Raw genomic sequence first — 22,542 nt, forward strand, 5'->3', positions numbered from 1 at the left:
CACTCACTCATTCAGCTGCATGAGTCTCAGATGGAGCTTAGCCAATCACGTCACTTCATGCCCTATGAGAGATGACACCATGACAGAGCCCCGCCCACCCCCAAAGAACCACCATCTGCCTACTCAGCATCCATAAGCACACCGTGTACACACCACAGCAACCACTTTTCCCCAAAACTATTAGTTTTCCCTACATTTCTATTTCAATATTTCTTGTTTTTGTTTGCATGTGTATGTGGTTATGGCATTATTTATACAGGTTTGACGGTATTTGTGAGAGACATTTGAAATTGCCCGCTCTAATTGAAAGGCTCATAGATCAATCAAATCATGATTTGCTTTAAATATACTGATATTAACAGGTATGTATGAGAGCTAGTATTATAGGGGTAGGGTTAGGGTATAGTAAATATCATTACCTCCATATAAAAACCATTGCATCTATGAGATGTCCTCACTGTGTGTGTGTGTGTGTGTGCGCGCGAGTGCTTATGAAGTGAGAAAAACAGCTGCAGCTTTCCCTCTTAAAAACTACAGCAAGATACAGTCAGATCTCACATCCACTCTTAATAACTTCACACAGAGGAAGCCCGGTCTCGCTGAATAAGTCCACACTACAAGACACACACACACACACCTCCACACTAAGGGTAGAGGACAAACGCTCATTATATACACACAATCGCACACTCACTCACACAGTATGTGGGTGTATGTATACATTCTCCTTCTGCAGACCCTGGTCTGCTGCTTTCAGTGAAAACTCATTATATAAGGACTCTACCTGCAGTGATTAGAGAGACCTTAATGGAGTAAAGAACCTATATGAAAGTGGCCAGACCTTGACAAATACCTCTTTGTTTGAACAGCAGAAAATAAAAAAGTGTTAATCTGCGTGATTTGCTCACAGTCTTATGTGTGAGTTTAGCCTGATTTGGACGCTAGGGCTTCGTGACACTTAAAAAAAGCTTGAAAGAGAATCTTAGACAATAAAAAAGGACCTAGAGACACAGCGACAGTTGAGAATAGTGGAATGCACAGATATTAACACTCAGAGAAAAGCAAACAACCTCTTTCAGCAAATTGCAAAAGCAATCGAAATCACAGTGCACTGAAGTTCTTTAAATCAAAAGAGCCAATCGTCTGTCAGGCAAAGGCATCACATGCTCTTTTCATCTAGGATGTGCAAAAACACTGGCTAGACCAACCTCAAAATTTTACATTTGCTATAGAAACATTAGTTTGGCAAGCAGTTTTAGAGATGTAGGTCTTTCCTCATTAAAAATAAAAAAAAGCCTCTTTTTTTTTTTCTTCAGAAATTATGACCTGGTCTCATAGAATCATGTTACTATACCTACATTTTTGCTAAATTAATTTTACGTGGCTCATTGTACGAATCGCGAAAATTTCCTTGTGAAATAAACACTAGAGCAGGGGTGTCAACTTCAATTCCAACCTAGGCCATAACAGCGTTGAGTGTACTTAAAGGGCTGGCTGAAAAGTTTCTAGCACTCATGCAATTACAAATAATTTTGCATATTTCTGTGCATTCAAATGCACATTTGACAGTACATTATTGATTTTGAGAATGGAATACAGTAACATCTTGTAAAAAAAAATAAAATAAAAAAAATAACACAATTTATATAGGGTTAAATTTATATATTCTGACAGTGCGAGTTTATAAATTCTTCCATAATATCCATTGTTTTAACAGTGGTATTTGTAATAAGACCATGGTAACCATAGATAAAACCATGCATGGCTTCTCACTACCACTGATAGTAAATATGGTTTTAATATATACAGTATATAAAAAAAAAAAAAAAAACTATGAAATTTTTTTAATAAAAAAAGAGAAGTCTAAATACATGTATAAACTGTTTCTGCCAAAATAACATATTGATACAGTTAGTGTTACTACAGTACATCCATGGTACATTTTTGTAAAGGTTGTGATGTGTGGATTGAAACCCTTCCAATTGAATGCATGTCTGTACATGGCAGTGTTTTCTCCTGTTTTCTTTGGCAGTGTTCTTTGAATTGCAGGGCTGTTCAACATGGTTTTAACTAGTATACTCAACAAGACATTTGGAGTTTTGCAACAGACAATTCTGTGCTTCATTTAAACGGGTTTTGCGGTCCACGCCGTGCTTCTCACTGGTTTACGAGCGCTTTATAATTGCCTGCGCTACACGGTTGTGTCCAGTCTGCGAGTAAACACACCTGCTCTGTGCTCGCGCTGCACTATCCATTGAGACATGCTGATAATTGGTTTGGGTAGTGCTGTTTCGTTCAGTTTTTGGAGCAAGAAATATGCAATCCAAAAATACATTTTGGATCTCCGGGAAAGGCTCATAAATATTTACGAGGAAAGCGCTAACTGATTGGTCAGTAAGACGTTCTCACACAATGCTATCTTATGACATCTGAACACTTTTACTATAGCGCATGAATTGTAAGGCAAAATATTTTAATGTTTGCACTACATAAGCGTCTACATTTACAAGGTTGTTTATGTGCCATCCAGTTGCGCGGAAGCTCAACTGATAGAGCATTGCAATTGCAATGCGAAGAACCGGCTACAAGTCAAGGAGAGCATGCGAGTCGACATGTGAGCTAACAGTGTCATAGAAGCACCACAAAATGATGTGGTTGCTTTATCAATTGCGTTTTTTCATCTCACATTTGCTTTTTAGGTTTAAGTTTAGGAGGTAGGTTTTGTTGATTTGATTAACCTTAAAAACCTCATCTGTTTGGGAGAACATTTAATTCAGTAGCAGTAGACATTTCACCACGGAGCTGATGCAATTCGTGTAATGAACCATGTAATGTCATTTTGCAAAACTATTGCCACAGTCATGTAATTTTCATGAGGTCAGGCTGAGAAATAAAATAATTTCTAAACGAAAGACCTTCAAATAGGGAATTGATGGAAAATTGCACATATGACATTTATTTATTCAGCTAAAGCTATTTTTGAACAAAAATAATGTGACTAAATACAGTACTATCATTATATATTACAAAGTCGCTATAGGGTGCTGTCAAAATGCTGAGATGGCTGCAGAATGAATCTACTAATGAATCTATTTGTCTTTAAAGGACATTGATTGCAGTCTACTCACATGGTAAAGAGAGGTGGATTCTAGGTTTGGTGTGTTCATGGATTCTTGACGCAGTACCTCCATTTGGAGGGTGGGGAGGAGAGCGTAGTGGGTGGGGCTTCCACTCTTTTCGCTCTTTTTCTTGCCTCGTTTTCCGGTGTCTCTCTTCATGCTCCGAGCTGCCATATCGGCAGCCTTCTCCTCACTTACATATCGTAACAGAGAGTTTTCTGAGAGAAGAAAGAGACAAAATGAGAAAAACGTTTTCAAAACATTTTGTCATGTAGCAGACACTTTTATCCAAAGCAACTTATAGTACACTTATTACAGGGATTATTATTATCTCAGAGTAATGTTGGGTGAAGTGTCTTGCTCAAGTCCATAATGGTGACAGTTAATGTATCACCATTTGCTGGGTTTAAACCTGCGAGCATCAGGGGGCAGTGGCCCCCCCAAAAGATACACTGTGCCTCCCTAAAGCAAGTAATGGACAATTTGTATGTTAACCTATGGAAACTATTTCCTCTCTTAGATTAATCATACTAGTATTGTACACTACATGGTAGCTTTGCTGCAACAGGATCACACCAAACTCAAAGGAACACTGATCTCCCCAAGGGTAACTTAAAATCACACATTGTGATTTATCATAAAAATGCATATTTACACTAAACGGAAATTTAAACAGAAATATAACACCAAATTATTTATGAATGATAATTAATAGCATCCCCAAATAATCCCCAAAATTTGCACAGACCTACCTTATTAATTATTCGAATAGAACGGGTAGATAGAATGGGTAGTCCCCAATCATAATCAACAACAGTAGGTCTTACAATATTTTTATTTCCTGTCATAACCTTAAGAAACACGTGATTCCTGTGCATGCTGCAGTCTTAAAATTTAATTTTGGTGGTGTTTTGTAACAATTCTGAGTAACAGCAGCATGGATAAAGACAGTGGTTTAAAGAGGCATCATCAACTTCCTCGACCAACATCAACAAAGTGCGAATCAGAGTGGAGATGAGGTGGTAGGAGGAGGGAATGTGCCAAACGAAACATGGGCATCATCATCGACAGAGCAGCAAGTGGGCATGCTCGTGATAACTAACAATAGTGGTGTAGTGTAATGGTAGCCAGCTGGTAGGTAGCTGTACAGTGTGTAATCCTCACTCCCCTGGCCTCAAGAGGCGAACTAGCGACTGATGCTAGAGTCTGTAGCCTTTAGCCTCCGCAACAGCGTGCCTGCCTCCCATGCCAGAGACACCAGTTCGAATCCCGTTTGGAGCGGGTCGAGCAGGACCGGTTACATTGTCTTTAGAGTTGTTTTTATTGGTGTTTCATGGTTATTGTTGTTTTATTATTGTGTTGTTGGAATTGAGGAGCTTTTGTTGTGGTGATGCATGTTTACAAAGTGTCTAGGCTTATATGTAACATAAATGTAAATGGTCAAATGTGGTGTGCTTTATTAATTTATCGCAATTGTTGTAGGCTGGACTATTTTGTTTGTATTGTGTTTTGGTGTTATGAGATGTTTTATTATAAAACGTGGTCTATTTCAATTATAACTACAGACTGGGTTGTCTCGTATTGTGGTGTGGATATTTTTTTGGTCTGTGATCTATGTGTCTCAGATCATGAAAACAAAATGCCCCGCACTCCATTGAAACACTACCATTATGCACAGATATTCAGCCATAAATAATCTTGTAAATGGTCTTGGTTAGCATTTTTGTTGGGCATTTACAGTAAAATAAAATTATATTCATATGAAGCCAATCCTTTCCTTTCAGTATTGAATGATTTTTCACTCTAGTCACTGCTGTGTCAAATCACTAATTACTCTGGCATCAGTATTCCATCAATCAACCTACCCAAACCCCTCTCGTAACACTCAAAACCTCTAATGGCCAATCACAATGTTTCCTTCCCTCTAAAGAGGCCTTTCATTAGCACTATTTAAGCCTGTGCACTCTTCCCAAATAAGTAGAAACCAATCAAACCTCTATAGAGCTATTCTTGTCTAATGGGCATAACACAGCCACATTAGAGAGCCAAATGAACAGGCTCCCAGTAGCCTGGATTTGTTCTTGCCCTTTCATTGAGGAACCACCACTGCCATTGTTGGGCTTCCATGCTCCCACACCCAAGTCCACCGTTGCCCGGCAGCAGCCAATAGGACGTGAAACACTCAGGAGAGCTCCTGTCAGAGTCTCCATGGCAACAGCATGCTTCCAGAAGAAGTTCTCTCTTGTACCCCTAGCTTTCCTGCTCTCTAATGGTAAAGTTGAAGCAGTGGTGGGTTTACATTTTTATATGTCTAGTCAGACAGGTTACAAAAGCTCGTAGAATCATAATAAATCATAATCTCATTAACTGTAAGTTCCTGATTTATTACAATTAACTGAACTGCTGCATAAAACTCATTATGATGGACAAGAAGTGGAGGCATCTAAAAAGCCAGTCGCAATGTTCTGAAAAATCCATCAATAACAATGTTGCTTTATGTTGCTTAACTATATTTTTCAGTAGCATGACAGCTGTTTTTATAACTTTTTCCAACGTGTAGCAGTTTAGCATGACAAAATGCTACTTGCTGTTTTTTTTTTTTTAATCATATACAGTATATTGTTTTTCACATGCATAAGGTTGCAAACATGCTTGTCGAAAATATCCGCATTTCTCTCATATTTGATTCATTGTAGTGTGAAGTCAGATTAATTTTAGTGGTTCATTTCAATGAACCAATAAAATAATAATAATAAAAAAAATCACAGATTTATTTGCGTACATGCTCAGGCATCTGCACGTCATTTTAGATTATTTGTAGCGATATACATAGTAATTACAATAACATAATGGTAAGATAAATGCTGCTATTAGTCACTATGTGTTATGAGTTGTACAAATTATAATTTGGTATTTTTTTTTTTCTTTTTTTGAAAAAATAAAATATTTGATTTTTAGTTACGGTATAAAAAAATCTGTTCAAATGTAGTTTAATACTGTTAACCTATTTGAGATCCTCATTGTTTTGATTCAGACAAACACTGCACTAATAGCAAAATAAATAAAAACAATAATATATTCTGATGGTTATATATTTAGGAAGATATATAGCTTATACAGAAGTGTAATTAGTTACTTCTTATTAGTAACTTATAGAGTATAAGGTCTTTTTTTAAATTTTTTATCAGAAGGGCAGCTAGACCAAATCACAGTCAACCACAATTAACTTTTTACAATTATGAGCAACTTGTACAGTAGCTTGACTAGCTACAACTTTAAAGTAGCTTCCCCAACACTGCTTTAAACTTTGTGGAAAAACAAGTCTCAAAACTGACATTTTGAATACAAAGCAAGCAATTCAAAGGATGCCTTTGGTAGGACAACAGTTAAAAAAAAAATGTCACCATTACCTAGAATGACAATCATCCAGTGTTCCAAGCAAAAACAAACTCGCTTTTGTGTGGGTGATCTTATTACATCTTTATCCTTACTGACCCTCTCTCCAATCTCTCTCTCTCTCTCATTCTATCACATTATTTTACAACATCACTCCATCCCATCTCTCACAATCTCCTCTGAGTGCCTCTTTCTTTCTTAACCATCCTTCTTCCTCTAAACATCATCTGGCAGACTTACCACCTGCATTTTCTCTCCAGAGAGTTAGAGAGAAAAAGAGGGTTATAAGAGAGCTATCAAAACACTAATCCCCACACAATACGGAGAGACAGTGCTGCTTAACAGGATCAAATAGCAGCTAGGAGACACAGCCAGGTGATCAGAGCATCCACTTCCTCACTCAAACACACAAACACACATATAAAGACACACAAGTGGCACAAAGGAAAGAAAAGAGAGGGGTTTGGGCAGCAGCTAGTCTTTGAGGAGATCACCAAAAGAAAACAAAAACTTTAGCGTAGGAAATCAGTAAGACACGACATGAGTGAGTCAACACAAAGACTTCTGCCCACACAACAACCACATAGAAGATGATGAGGAAGACTTTGACATTATGACGTGGAAGTCCATAAAAAAACGAACAATAATTAAAGTCAATGAAAATCACTGTTTGCAACCCATTTGACTTCTGTAATGTGATGTGTTTCTATGTGAACTTGATTTTATCCCCCAGGAATTGATTGGATCGTGAGAAGTGGGCATCCTATACCAGAATGGAGCCTGGCCTGAAAGCAAGTTTGCAAAGGCAGTAGCTAAATAGCTACTGTATTTAGCTATTGGTCAACATTATTCAATAGCCCTCATGGCCTAAGCGACATCAGCGGAAAAGGATACGTGTTTCAGAGTAAGAGCAGGATAATACATCTAGATTAATGATTATGAAGATTTTTTTATTTTTTTTCTCGGAATAGCTTGCGCCAATGAATCGTTGACAATAAGACCTGGACTATGCATTAAAGGAATAGTTAACCAAAATTTTAAAATTTGAAATTTAATTTACTCACCCTCCAAACTTTCCAAACCTTGCTTTCGTTCTTATACAGAACACAAAAGGAAAATCTTTATGTCTCGATGCATGTTATAACCAGAGAATTTTGTCCACAGTAGCTCGCATGTTTCTGGTCGAACTTGCACTGGTTTTTACAGAAAATAAAATGGCTTAAATTACAGGTTGATTCTGAACAAAAACTATTGTATGCCTTCAGAAAACTTGAAATATGGTGCATGAGAAGCACTGACTACTTTAATGACACTTTGGGTCCTTTTTTAAGTTTTAAAGTGAGACACTACTGTACATTCCTTTAAGAAAGTAAATGTTTATATTTCTTTTCTTTTTTCAATTTAAAAAAATAGCTTTGTTTGAACCCATTAAACTGTCTTCGAAACAAAATCATGAAGTCACCATGTGAAGCCATTGATACCATCTGTAGGTGTACAATCTTTTTGTCCAACCATTTCTGTTGGGAGTTCTGGTCTGTTCTCTAAAGCAGATGCTAATTGAGACAATGTCGGCCCTACTGCACACTGGCTCTGTGTTAGTGCTCAGAAACTGCCACTGCTATCCTGGCACTGCATGTAGTGCTGTCACAGGAAGTAATCAGAGATTCCCAGCACTGTCCAGAGCCACCGTGCAGTGAGGAGAATTGGATCCATGGAAAAGAACACAGCTGAACATCACTGCTGAATAAGAGCCAAAAGAATGTAATAACAAAGAAACAGTCAGAGAGAAAGAGAGAATGTGTAAATCAAAAATAATGAGACAAAAAGAGGAATAGATTAATAGATCTGCAAAGATCCATTTGAAAATGAAGATTAAATATTATACAAGAAGATTTCCCAGATATGGACTTGAAAGACAAAATGAACTCAAAATGTATGTTAATAAATGTCTAAATGGGTTTTACTGTGTACATTATAAAAAGAAAAAAAAAAGAAAAAAGAAAATCATAATTTTACATTACAAATTTCATAACTGCCACCATTGTCCATGGGATTATTTTGTCTGTTTCATCGTCCACCAGGAGAAAATTATAAGGCCAATCTTAGAAAAATGCTTAGAAAAGTAATGGACACTTTCAATGTGATGACGCATTCTGCCTTAAAACTTTTTTAGATTGTCAAATTTTTTACTATTTAATGTAAATTTATAACATTATTCTTAGTGTTAAATTACTCTGAAATTAATTAAAAAATCTATTTAACTGCTACAATGCTATCATTAATTTGGCATCTTTCTCATTAATTTGACTGCCGTTAGGGTTAGGTTACTTTACTGTGACTGACACAAACTCACCTCTCCGTCCTTCTCGTTTCAGTCTAGCTGGATCTTCATAGTCAGGAACCCAGTTATACTCTACAGGCATAGAAATGGGCCTTAGACGACCTGAAAATACAAACAACATGTCACAAGCTGTGTGTTTGTTCATGTAGAAAGACAGTGATAGAGAGATGGAAGTAAAATAACAGTGCACAATCCATTTTCCCAACAGAAGCCAAGGTAAGTATGTGTGAGTGTGTGTTTGTGTGAGACAAACTGTCACAGTTAATGTGTCCTTTCGTTTTCTGTAGAAGCAGCGGGCATAGAGTGTGTCAGCAGTTCTGTGCCACTGCAGAACTTCATGCTGGCATTTAAAAGCTATAGCTGAGTTCTCTAGTTCTGGAAATAATACTGCGCACACACCAACACACACACATGGTGCAACTATCCTTATGAGGACTCTCCATAGACATAATGATTTTTATACTGTATGAACTATAGATTCTATCCCCTAACCCTACCCCTACCCCTAAACCTAACTCTCACAAAAAACTTTCTGCATTTTTACATTTTCAAAAAAACATTGTTAGTATGTATTTTTTAAGTGATTTGAACTATGGGGACAGTAGAAATCATTCATTAACCACATTTATAGCATAATACCCTTGTAATTACCAGTTTGTAACCTAAAAAAATGTCCTCGTAAACCACCCAAACCCACCCACACACACACATCCACACACACATACAGAACAAAGTGCAGCCCAGCTCCCTAGAGTTTAATTACAGAAAATCTGATAACAACTTCCCTACGCAGGAAACTTGTAATAGATACACTCTCTTCATAAACCCTCTCAAAAACTTACAGTCACGCACAACCTTACAAAACATGTTTGATTATTTATAGAAGCGGTTCGCAACTGGTGGGTCACGACCAAGCAAAGGGTCACAGGCAGGGGTTAAATTAGGATTTCCGAGGGACCCTAAAATCAAACAAACCAAAAACAAACAAACAAACAATAATAATACTTTTTGTATAAGAAAGTACTAAAAAAAAATACATGGGTGTCAAAATTTGGATTTATTAAAAGGCCGGTATGGTATGTAATTCATAGAAGAAGTTTTTCTTTCAGATTAATAAATGTTTCTGGGATTCTGTTAAATTATTTGTCTGTCGTTATTTATGTATGTCATTATTCAACCTAATTATGAAAACACATAATTACATAGAATATTTGGTTCAGTTTTTTACATTAGATAAAACTTTAAGAATGATATCAAATGTATTTTATAAAAATTAGATGACAGCTGGGACAAGTTACCTTCTTCTTGCGCTAGGTAAACTCGTATCTTATAATGTTACAATTTAAAAATAAATGCACATTGTTCTTAATGGGGAAAGAAACACCTTCTACACAACTACCTTTTACTCAAATTGTTATTCTGATTATATAATTTATAATGAAAACATTTGCACTAAATTATAAAAGAGTTTAAAAATATTCACTGTGGCGTGAAGAAGCATTTTCACACTGTATATTTGCTAGAATTTTTTTTTCTTTTCTTTAAAAAAATAAAATAAATAAAAGTAAATAAAAAAATAAATAAAAATGTCAACAAAAATGGAGTACGCACATAAATACACAAATAACTGTGAAACCCTTAACTGTGTGATGGTCGAGTGGTCTTTTGATCTTATAAACTGTATTTACAAATATGCACTATAATTGTCCAGATTTTTGGATATTGGGTGTTTAAAAAAAGGAAAGAAAAAAAATCAGTCATAATGTGCTGTTCTACAGCAAGTCTGATGACGTATATCGAGGGAATACCCTTAATTGCGCTTGTGGCTTTTCAAATTATTAAAGAGTGTTTGTGTCAATATTCAGTCCCACAGGCAACTGCTGTAAAACCAGCGAAAAATAACAAATCATTTTATGGTGTGCAGAAAGGCACAAACCAAACTTCCAATGCTAAAAGATTGAGAGAGGGGGCAGGGAACAGAGAGAGAGTGAATGTTCTTATAGTTCTGCTCATTAATGTAGTCTAGGGCATACACAGGCATATGCCGTATGCTCACCTATCTTTCTTAGGATTTTGTGTGTGCCCACCAGAAATAAGTGATGATACGTATGGCCGCCAGAATAATAAGAAGTCTTTTGACCCGGAACTTTTTCAATCTACTAACACGATGCCGCAGCACCATTGAGTGTATTGTGCATGTATATATAGAGAGAGAGAGAGAGATTTTCTCCAAACGTGCACGGAGCCGTGTGAGCGCAACTGATGGCATGGGCAAGACAGACAGTCGACTAAGCCGATCTACTAATCAGAATGTTCATTTCAGACGTGATTGGATATTTGCTAATCAGTGATATTCAGTTTCAGTAAGGGGTGGGACATTTCCAGCATCTGATGCACAAGCATCCATGGAGTAACCATAATTTGCATTGTAAATTTATTTCTCTGCTAAACATAAATATATACACTAGCGGCCAAAAGTTTGGAATAATGTACAGATTTTGCTGTTTCGGAAGGAAACTGGTACTTTAATTCACCAAAGTGGCATTCAACTGATCACAAAGTATAGTCAGGACATTACTGATGTAAAAAACAGCACCATCATTATTTGAAAAAAGTCATTTTTGATCAAATCTAGATGGGCCCCATTTCCAGCAGCCATCACTCCAACATCTTATCCTTGAGTAATCATGCTAAATTGCTAATTTGGTACTAGAAAAATCACTTGCCAATATATCAAACACAGTTGAAAGCTATTTGGTTCATTAAATGAAGCTTTACATTGTCTTTGTGTTTGTTTTTGAGTTGCCACAGTATGCAATAGACTGGCATGTCTTAAGGTCAACATTAGGTCAAAAATGGCAAAAAAGAAGCAGCTTTCTCTAGAAACTCGTCAGTCAGTCATTGTTTTGAGGAATGAAGGCTATTCAATACTTGAAATTGCCAAAAAACTTTCATACAAAGGTGTACACTACAGTCTTCAAAGACAAAGGACAACTGGCTCTAACAAGGACAGAAAGAGATGTGGAAGGCCCAGATACAACTAAACAAGAGGATAAGTCAAAAGTCTCTAGTTTGAGAAACAGACACCTCACATGTCCTCAGATGACAGAGAAGAGAAGACTCAGGGGTGCAGGCCTTATGGGAAGAATTGCAAAGAAAAAGACACTTTTGAAACAGAAAAACAAAAAGAAAAGGTTCGAGTGAGCAAAGAAACACAAACATTGGACAACAGATAATTGGAAAAGAGTGTTATGGATCTTAAACCCATTGAGCTTTTGTGGGATCAGCTAAACTGTAAAGTGTGTGAGAAGTGCCCGACGAGACAGCCACATATATGGCAAGTGCTACAGGAAGCATGGGATGAAATGTCACCTGAGTATCTGGACTATATGTCCTGACTATACATTTATGATCAGTTGAATGCCACTTCGGTGAAGAAAAGTACCAATTTTTCCAAACTTTTGGCCACCAGTGTGTGTATATATATATATATATATATATATGGTCTTTCATAAATTCACAGTATACCAACCTCTTCAGACACTTCTACATCACTGGTTCTGCTGTAATGTGGGTAAGTGCTTCTAAACTCCTGCTGAGATAAGTTCATGGACCAAAAGTTTTGTGCCTGTGAGTGTGTTTGCGTACCGTAAGTGGGTGTGCTGTCTCGGCGGGATGTTGTAGGTCCGTGGTTGGGGTCATATTGATAGCAGTAGAGGACTGCTTCCTCTTCCATTAGAGGAAATCGGCATCGGTACTCTTGATCCAGGAATGAGTTTGGTGATTCTGACCCTTTTGCCACATGCACCCCGCCCTCACTCTGGAGACTCCCCTTTTCATCTCTAAACACAACATAACACAATCTAATCAGACATTTGCTTTACACTGACTTCATAATTTGGAATCAATCCTAATATGAATCAGTTGATTCTTCAGAATCTCAGTGCAGGAACTTTTTTGATTCTTAGAGGATTGTTTGATCCCTTGTTTGAAGGATTGGTTCATAATCAGGGCTTGACATTAACTTTTAGGCTCACCAATAACTTTGGCTAGTGGTATTCCAAAGTCACCAGTCACTCAGTATTTTCACTAGCCAAAATCCCCCGCCCCACAAAAAATGTGTAAGTAACTGGAGACTGTAACTGCATTTATTTGTTTGGACATTTTATTTGAAAAAAGAATGATATGAGTTCAGCAGGACACATGCCTAATGATTTAAGTCATCTCTTTGAATATCTGAAGGCAAACATGACCAGTTAGAAAAGGAGTAGAATAGAACATGAGAAAAACTTTACTAATTCTACTAATCCTGTTCAGAATTATTTAAACATATTTAATTAGAACTCCTTTTGGATCATATTTATTTATTTATTTATTTAACAAGGGAGCCAGCCAAGTACGTAAAATGAATCCCTTAGACAGAATATTATACTGATATTTGCGAAAGTAATCGAGTGTCTTTGTGAATTTGCTCATTGACTAATTTATGTAACCATGGCAGCAAAAGGACTGAAGGAAATGAGTGAAAACTTTAAAAGGGGGCATATCATGGAAACAGGATATAGCTCTTTTAAAATAAGAGTTTGATAAACTGTGTAAATATACTAACATTCACAACACAAAACTATAATGCATGAATGGGTCATTCAGAAGTGCTGTCATCACATTCGTGAGCACATTAACATGATTACATTTCATGTTTATATTCAGCTTTAAGCAATTTGTCCTATCCTGATGATTGACAGTTACTTTACATAAAGAAGTTTTAAAGGTACAGTAGCAAAAACAGGCATTTTAATTCTAAATGTTAGAGAGAGAATGATGGTCATGTTTTGGTGCCTGCACCCCTGATTAATATTATACTGTAACTTTAGGGCAAAAAAGGCAACAAAAGTGTAGAATATGACCCTGTGTTTACCTTGGTGTGTATGGCTCAGATGGAGGGGGTGGGATGTATAGGTCTTGGAGGGCGGAGCTATCACGCTTTGAGGGTGTGCTGATCGTACTTGTGGGTGTGGCCGAACTGCTGGTGGGACTCCTGGGAACAACAGGCTGTTGGACAGACAATATTAATTGATTAAAAGATCAAAGTTCATATCGACTATGATGCTCAAAACACTGGTAAACATATCTAAAGGGCACCGTTAACTGTACTAATGGAGCACTGTTTCCCAGACATGACCCAGACACTGATATCTGCAGACAGTCTTAAGGGCAGAGATAGAGATTAATAGGTCCCTCAGCAGAGAGACAATACTGTCGCACTGCAGTGCTGTCTGCAGTAAACGGTGCACTGGGATCTCTGGGTCAGGATCCTTTGACATAATGAGTAAGAGTCTATGGAAACATTTGCAACAACCCAAGATAATGATTAATCAAACTGCGAAGTGCTATAATCAGATGATAACCAATACCATTATTTATGTAATTTCAATTATACTATCTAACATCAACTACAAATGTAGAGGAAGTATGCTCCTTCACTGTGCTAAATTCCTATATGGCCTTGTTTTAATAGCTAATATTAAGATCCTTCAATACTGTCATTTGGGTTTCTTCGATATTTTGACAAAATGTAACCACAAGCAGGCATGTTGACGCACTTAAGTGATACTGAAAGCTAATTGGCTTGAAAGGTTACCTATGATAATGACTGGTTACTTATTCTTTTTTGGCTGCATTTTTAATGCAAGCAAATGACATTGCTTCATTTGAATATCCATACTGTAAAAAACTATTTGCTGAGTCAAAAAATTGTTAGCCCACTGAAAATGACTTTAAAATTAATGCTGAACTGACATACCATTAGCGTGCATTCAACAAACAATGTTTTGTTGAGACAACTAAATAATCTATTAACAAAAATAATCAATTGTTTATTTTAAGTAGTGTGGACTTAATATGATTTGTTCAAATAACTGGGGTTACCCAGGATGCATTGCAGTACACACAGTTTTGATGTTTTATGTTCTGATTAATTATCTCTAAATGCTAAATTTAAAACAGTTCATTTTGCCAATGGTTTCAATGTATAGTTAGATATCCATTATGGCATGTGTTTCCATTTTTTGTTTTATGTGCTCACCATTTAGGAGTAAAGTAGCACCAGAAGTTAGGTAGCTGCATTCTGGATTGTCAAAATATTTTCTGACTAAAAGTATCAGAAACTATAAAGAGTTTATTTCTGTTTGATTTCTTCAAACATTATAAGCTTTGATCTGTTTATACTATCACTATTAATGTTTAGTGAACTTGACTTATATGTCAAGAAATCCCAGAAATGTTAACTACTGTAGAGGAGACAGTCTTGATATGAAAAGCCAGAATGTACAATAGTCTTGTTTTGGAGGCACATAGAACTCAACATTTGACACACTAACCTCAATAATGGTGACCATTAACAAACATCAAGTAAAATGATAAGCCTTAACATCACCACACAACCATTAACTAACAATGATGACAAAAACAACAGAATACTATAAATAAAGTCAACAAACAGCAAAACAATAACCTGTTTGTTTAGACAACTTTGTTAAGCTTGTTGGGACAGCATTTGCGATATTGTCTAATATGTGTTTTCATGTAGATTCAGAGGAATTCACATTTCTTAGTATCAAAGATCTCACGATAAATGAGGCAGATACTTGACACCAAATGTAGTTGATTTAGCAAATGTTTTTAAGATAACTGAACTATGAAAATTTAACATTTTAAGTTTATGAAGGCGGGTTAGTTGTGTCAACTCAAAAAAGCATGCTGATACAACTAAACACCAAAATTCTTTTTTGGCCAGTTTATTTCAGAGAGGACCTTTAGGCTGTCAGCCTCCTCTGGCATATATGCAGTGTATAACACTTGCCTGGGTGAATTTTACACAAACAGCACATACTCTGTGTATACAAAATTGATATTTTGACATTACATGCATTTGAGTAATGCACATTGGTAGGAAATTTTATTAAAATGACTGAATTTTAAATAGTTAATACATTTTATTTACAATATTTGAGGAGGCTCAGCCTCCCTTGCCTTCTTTGATGGATCACCACTGCTATCGAGATGAAAGGCTGGGAACAGGGGTTATGACACAGACTCTAGAGCTAGATGTATGGACATGACATGCCCAAAGAGGTAAGTGCAAATAATGAAAGTATAATGAGCATACAAAAGGATAACAGCCAAGACACACATACACACAGATCTGTTTTGGGAGTGGCTGGGGAAAAGATCTAAAAGTTTAGTCTAGCGTCACAAGTCTAGAACCAAACATGAATCCTCCACCAAAAGCTGATTTAAAGCTAATCTGCTCTCAGTGGTGCAGAAAAACAAACACACTCACATGTGCACACACTTCCTAGAAAAGTCCCCGCAACACTTTTACAGAAGTTTGCAGTAAGTGATGTTAGTGTGAATGACTTAAAAAGCAACTCCTAAGCCCAGCAGCACTGTCATTTAGACAGAATTAACTGTACATTCTATGAGCAGGCAGGTGTATCATGGGAAATGGAGTCAAAGTGTTAGTTTGCCCTGTCTGAGATGAGGTCAGGGGTGGGCGGGTGGTTAAAGGGGCAGAGTAAAGCTCTATACGATAAATTCCCTGCAGAAAAGACCATCTCAGATCTACATAAACTTACATGCTGGTCCAAACTGGTGTACGATGGTTAGTGCTGGTTAGTGCAGCATAGCAATAAATACTGGTCAACCAACATGGTCTTTCTAACGAAGTTGGTTGACCAAGGGAGGCTTGTTGGTTAAGTTAGTTAACATGCTTTCTATAGACACCAGCATACCAGCATTCCATGCTGGGACCAGCACCCAAAACACAACATGTCTTTTCAGCAGGGAAGCTTAGGGCCAGGTGGCTGGCATCCTACCTGCAGGGCCAGGGGCTTCCATCTCATGTTCTTTAGTAGGGCTGGGGCGGAGGTGAGCGTGCTCTGTGGACGCTTTTTCAGGGTCAATGTCACACCGGCAGGGTCCCCACGCAGAGAGCTTACCAAGTTTTTCAACTGCCAGCCCACCTACAGCAACAAACATAGGGTCAACATACAGTACATAGACTCCACAAATACGCCACACAGAGACAACGTATTCCACCAGAAAACACTAACGTTTGCCGCTTTATATTCACCTATGGTGAATATAGAGAAAATATTACTCAACATACCACACAAACACATGCACCCAAACACATACTGTACAGTGCAAGTTCATTAAGTTCATTAATTTACTATGTGAAATGAGTGATCACCAATGAGGCCTGATGTATGTTAATTTGTCAATTGATTTCACATTAAATTCTACAGAGGAGCTTGACATTCTCTGTAAATGTCAATATTTGAAGCGAGATTAATTACAAAATCACAACATTATGAAATTGTACATTGCAGAAGCCAAATTCATAATGTAAATTAATTCTAAGAAATACATTTCATAAATTATTTCTGCACAGGTAAATAAATGGTAAAATAAATGACAAATTTAAGTATATAGAATATTTATATACTGTTAAAAAAATTTTGAAATTTTTTTCAGACATAATGCTATATACATATTCATATTTTATTATATTAACATTAACATTTATTTTTATTTATAATCATTATATAAATATATGTAAAAGCTATTTATGTTTTGTGTTGCAGCAGATTATGTGTCGTCACAGATTATTTATGGAACTGAGCTAAATGTTAATTACCACAATAATTTCGAAACCACAATAATCATTATTACGTTAGCGAATTTGAGAATTTTTTTTTCTTCAAATGAATATGCTGCCCAGCTGTATCTATCAGAGGACAATTAAACAAACACTCTCACACACGCATACATAGTTTGAACTAAACATGCCCTTCACAGACACCACGACCCACAGCTACAGTATATAAAGACTCTCTAACATGCAAGGACCACACAAGGATACTGTACAAACACAGATATATAAACACACACACACACACACACACACACACACACACACACACACACACACACACTGAGATGGGCTGGATGTACAGGGCCTCTAAACTGATCCTATAGGACATGGGGACTCATTGTCACTGAGGTTACTATGTATAGAGCAGCTACCACAATGCACCATTCTTTATCATTTGCTGAAGCTGTTACCGAGCATGAACCGTTCATTGTTACGTAAAAAAAAACCTATTCTGCAAGCAGTGTGTTCTGTGTGTTTCGCTACGAGCCGAATTTGTATCACACATTAGAGGCGCTTTTATCCAATTATGAAGGTGACAACAATCTAACTACTGAAAGACTAATGAGGCCTTAGTGTGGTTGATTTTTTATAATGAAAAGAGAATGGCATACCCTCACCAAGACAACAAAGTGACTGAAGATATGTGAGTACAGGAAAAGAACTCATGTAAAAGTTGAATTCTGATGCTTAAGAGGTAAAATAGGAAGAAACGACCATCTTAAAGGAATTGTTCACCCAAAAATGATAATTCTCTCATCATTTACTCACCCTTATGCAGTCTCAAACGCATGCGACAAGCGCCAGGAAGTGTAATTGAGCTTCTCTCAAGAACATGTCAAGAAGATTGCAGTTGTCAAGATGTATTGTGAAAAAGCAGTTACATTTTGGTCTGTTTCTCACCCAAAACCAGTCATATCGCTTTAGAAGACATGGATTAAACCACTCATGTCATATGGAATACCTTTATGCAACCTTTATTTCCTTTTTGGAGCTTGAAGATTTTTATCCCCATTGACTTGCACTGTATCGAAAAACACACATCATACTGTATATCCTTCAAAAAAATCTTTGAGTTCTGTAGAAGAAAAAGAAGTCATGGGAGTTGAGGTGAACTATTGTGAACGAGGTGAACTATCTCTTTAGATCAGCTTCTGTAGCCCTCAGAAGCCTACAGGTCAAAATTAATATGTGCATAAATAATGAAGAGGAAACAAATTTCTTTCTGTTTTTAGAACTTCATAAACCAGTGGCAATAAATGTTTTTGTTTCAGGAAAGAGATTTTACATTGGATATCAGGTGGCATGCCACAAAGAAACTGTTAATGAAATTATTGAAATTGTACAAAATGTGAAAGAAAATTGAAAATATTGAAACTACAGAGGGAGGCCCAACAATATGCAAAAACATTCACATGAATAATAAACAGAAAAACTGACAATATTGTAAATGCAAAAACAACAGCTGAAGTGTCTTTTACCAGTCATGGAAAAAACATTGGGCTGAATATTTTATTAGCAATAGCCACATTATCAAGCGACAGATACATTTGAGCCAAAATAGCATTTGTTTGGACACATTGCCTTTGACATCAACAACAAAAAATATGGGAGGTGTTTTCTCCCTTTTAAAAGTTGATACACATATTTATTTTGTTATCTTAACAATACACAGTAATGTGGTATTTATATTTCGCTATATACATTTATCATTGTTTTTTTTTGCTGCCATCCACGACCCCATCAGAACAGACCTGCAACCCATTTTGGGGTCATGACCCACCAGTTCAACTGTCTCAAACCACTCAACTTCCAGAGTTAAATTCAAATATTCAAAGAATTATTCAGCCCCTCATACACATCAAACACTGGAACCCTTCAAACATGATTTCACAAGCTAACTCTTTGAGCAATTACTTGTAGACACACACACACACACACATGCAGAAACATCTCTTTATCAATTATTTGAAGGCAAGCCCACAGGGTATGGTCACAAGAGTACCCACTGATGCACTCCATATGCACACACAGTTGCATAAAAGTCCCTCAAACACACTAACTATCAAATAAATGACCATCCTTAAAAATACATTCCACTGCCATTCATTTACAGCCTCTTAAATTCTTCAAACACACCCTTCACTCTCACTCAGATACGCTTTTTAAAGTATAACACACTCAATCAGCATTATAAAGGGACTAAATTTGGTCAAATTGGAATATATGGTCACCCTAGTACCAAAGTGAATGATAAAATAAATCATTGAAATCGTCCTGGTTACTTGTGTAACCTCCTTTCCCTGATGGAGGGAACGAGACGTTGTGTCGATGTAGTGACACTTGGGACACTAGGGGTCACTCTTGGGAGCCGAGACACCTCTGGTCTTTGATAAAAGGCCAATGAAAATTGGCGAGTGTTATTTGCATACCACTCCCCAGACATACGGGTATAAAAGGAGCTGGTATGCAACGACTCATTCAGGTTTTGTGCTGAGGAGCCGAGACAAAGTCCCGGCCATTTCAGTGGGTAGTTCAGCGTTGTGGCAGGAGGGACACAACGTCTCGTTCCCTCCATCAGGGAACGGAGGTTACGCAAGTAACCAGGACGTTCCCTATCTGTCACTCACTCGACGTTGTGTCTATGTAGTGACACTAGGGGTCCCTATACGAAATGCCGCAACTGGCTGAACTGTGTTACGTGGACTGGCGGTGTGTGACGGGCAGATCACTGTGTGCCTCGTAGCCAGCACACCAGGCCGACATGTAACCTCCCCCAACACTGTTATGAGTGTCGAACGGCCCTTTGGGGATGAGTCGACTACCCAAAAGATAGAGACGGGCTAGCCCAGTCATGGCCTCTTATCCCCTTTTTTGGTCAAGGCCCAGGAGGCCGCTACACCCCTGGTAGAATGGGCCCATAGCCCTACCGGGGGCGGCACGTCCTGGGCATGATATTCTATTGTTATGGCGTCAATGAGCCAGTGGGCGATCCTCTGCTTGGAGACAGCACTTCCTTTCTGCTGTCCACCAAAGCAGACAAAGAGCTGCTCAGAGACTCTAAAGCTCTGCGTGCGATCCAAATAGATGTGTAAAGCGCGCACCGGACACAGCAACGTCAGGGCTGGGTCTGCCTCCTCCTGGGGCAGCGCTTACAGGTTCACCACCTGGTCCCTAAAAGGGTTCGTGGGAACCTTGGGCACATAGCCCAGTCGAGGTCTCAGGATCACGGGAGAGTAGCCCGGACTGAACTCCAGGCAAGTTTCGCTGACAGAGAATGCTTGCAGGTCTCCTACCCTCTTGATGGAAGTGAGTGCAGTCAGGAGGGCAGTCTTCAAAGAGAGTGCCTTAAGCTCAGCTGACTGCAAGGGCTCAAAGGGGGCTCTCTGTAGACCCTGAAGAACTACAGAGAGGTCCCATGAGGGAACGAGGCGCGGTCTGAAGGGATTCAACCTCCTGGTGCCTCTCAGGAACCTGATGATCAGGTTGTGCTTCCCTAAGGACTTACCGTCCACTGTGTCGTGGTGTGCCGCTATCGCGGGTGGTAGACTGTTTAAGTCTTCCTCGTCCCGTCCAGGGGCCAGACATGGAGATTCCAGAGGTCTGGTCATGGGTGCCAGATGGTGCCCCGCCCCTGAAGAAGAAGATCCTTCCTCAGGGGAATTTAGCGGGGGGGGGGGGGGGGCTGGTTATCGCAAGGAGCGTGAGGTCTGAGAACCACATCTGGATGGGCCAGTAGGGTGCTACCAGGACGACCTGCTCCTCGTCCTCCTGACCTTGCACAGGGTCTGTGCAAGTAGGCTCACTGGGGGAAATGCATATTTGCGAAGTCCAGGGGGCCAGCTGTATGCCAGCGCGTCTATTCCGAGAGATGCTTCGGTCAGGGCATACCAGAGTGGGCAGTGGGAGGATTCTTGGGAGGCGAACAGGTCTACCTGTGCCTGCCCGTATCGACTCCAGATCAGCTGGACCACCTGAGGGTGGAGTCTCCACTCTCACCTGAGGGTAACCTGCCGTAACAGCACGTCCGCTGCAGTGTTGAGGTCGCCCGGGACATGAGTGGCTCGCAGCGACTTGAGGTGCTGCTGACTCCAGAGGAGGAAACGGCGGGCGAGTTGTGACATACAACCGCCTTGATGGTTGACATATGCTACCGTTGCCATGTTGTCTGTCCGAACTAACACGTGCTTGCCCTGGATCAATGGCCGGAACCTCCGGAGGGCGAGCAGAATTGCCAGCAACTAGAAGCAGTTGATGTGCCAACGCAGCCACGGGCCCGTCCATAAGCCAGCGGCTGCGTGCCCGTTGCATACAGCGCCCCAGCCTGTATTGGAGGCACCTGGAGACCTGCTCTAGGTGAATGCCTGCCCGTAGAAATATGAGGTCGGTCCAAGGAATGAAGAGGCGGTGACAGATCAGCGTGAAGGCACGCGATGTGTCCCGTGGCGCCATGCCCATCTCGGGACTCGAGTCTGAAGCCAGTGCTGAAGTGGTCTCATATGCATCAACCCCAGTGGAGTGGCCACCGCTGAGGATGCCATATGCCCCAGGAGCCTCTGAAAGAGTTTCAGTGGAACCGCTGTTTTCTGTCTGAATGCCTTCAAACAGGTCAGCACCGACTGTGCATGCTCGTTCGTGAGGCGCGCTGTCAACGGGACTGAGTCCAACTCCAAGCCGAGAAAAGATATGCTCTGAACTGGGAGGAGCTTGCTCTTTTCCCAGTTGACCTGAAGCCCTAGTCGGCTGAGGTGCGAGAGCACCAGGTCCCTGTGTGCACACAACACATTCCAAGAGTGAGCTAGGATTAGCCAATCGTCGAGATAGTTGAGGATGCGAATACCCACTTCCCTTAGCGGGGCAAGGGCTGCCTCTTTGACCTTCGTGAAGATGCGAGGGGACAAGGACAGACCGAAAGGGAGGACCTTGTACTGATATGCCCAACCCTCGAATGCAAACCGCAGGAAGGGTCT

The 22,542-nt window shown here is 39.1% G+C and overlaps 1 protein-coding gene across 12 annotated transcripts in view; it reads right to left on the reverse strand.

Annotated features, from left to right (window-relative positions):
• The window catches only part of LOC127434400 (connector enhancer of kinase suppressor of ras 2-like), a 129,427-nt gene that overhangs the window by 41,495 nt on the left and 65,390 nt on the right, over positions 1-22,542 (reverse strand). For 8 of the 12 annotated variants that reach the window (XM_051687122.1, XM_051687117.1, XM_051687123.1 and 5 more), the window contains exons 9-13: positions 16,734-16,880; positions 13,775-13,908; positions 12,505-12,698; positions 8,869-8,958; positions 3,129-3,337 (exon numbers count right to left, since the gene is read on the reverse strand). In XM_051687122.1, coding sequence (XP_051543082.1) covers positions 3,129-3,337; positions 8,869-8,958; positions 12,505-12,698; positions 13,775-13,908; positions 16,734-16,880 — 774 coding nt within the window. The remainder of the gene's footprint in view (positions 1-3,128; positions 3,338-8,868; positions 8,959-12,504; positions 12,699-13,774; positions 13,909-16,733; positions 16,881-22,542) is intronic. The other 4 variants (XM_051687121.1, XM_051687120.1, XM_051687119.1 and 1 more) reach the window with 1 other exon arrangement.

Source organism: Myxocyprinus asiaticus, chromosome 44 (assembly GCF_019703515.2).
Source record: "Myxocyprinus asiaticus isolate MX2 ecotype Aquarium Trade chromosome 44, UBuf_Myxa_2, whole genome shotgun sequence".
Lineage (NCBI taxonomy): Eukaryota > Metazoa > Chordata > Actinopteri > Cypriniformes > Catostomidae > Myxocyprinus > Myxocyprinus asiaticus.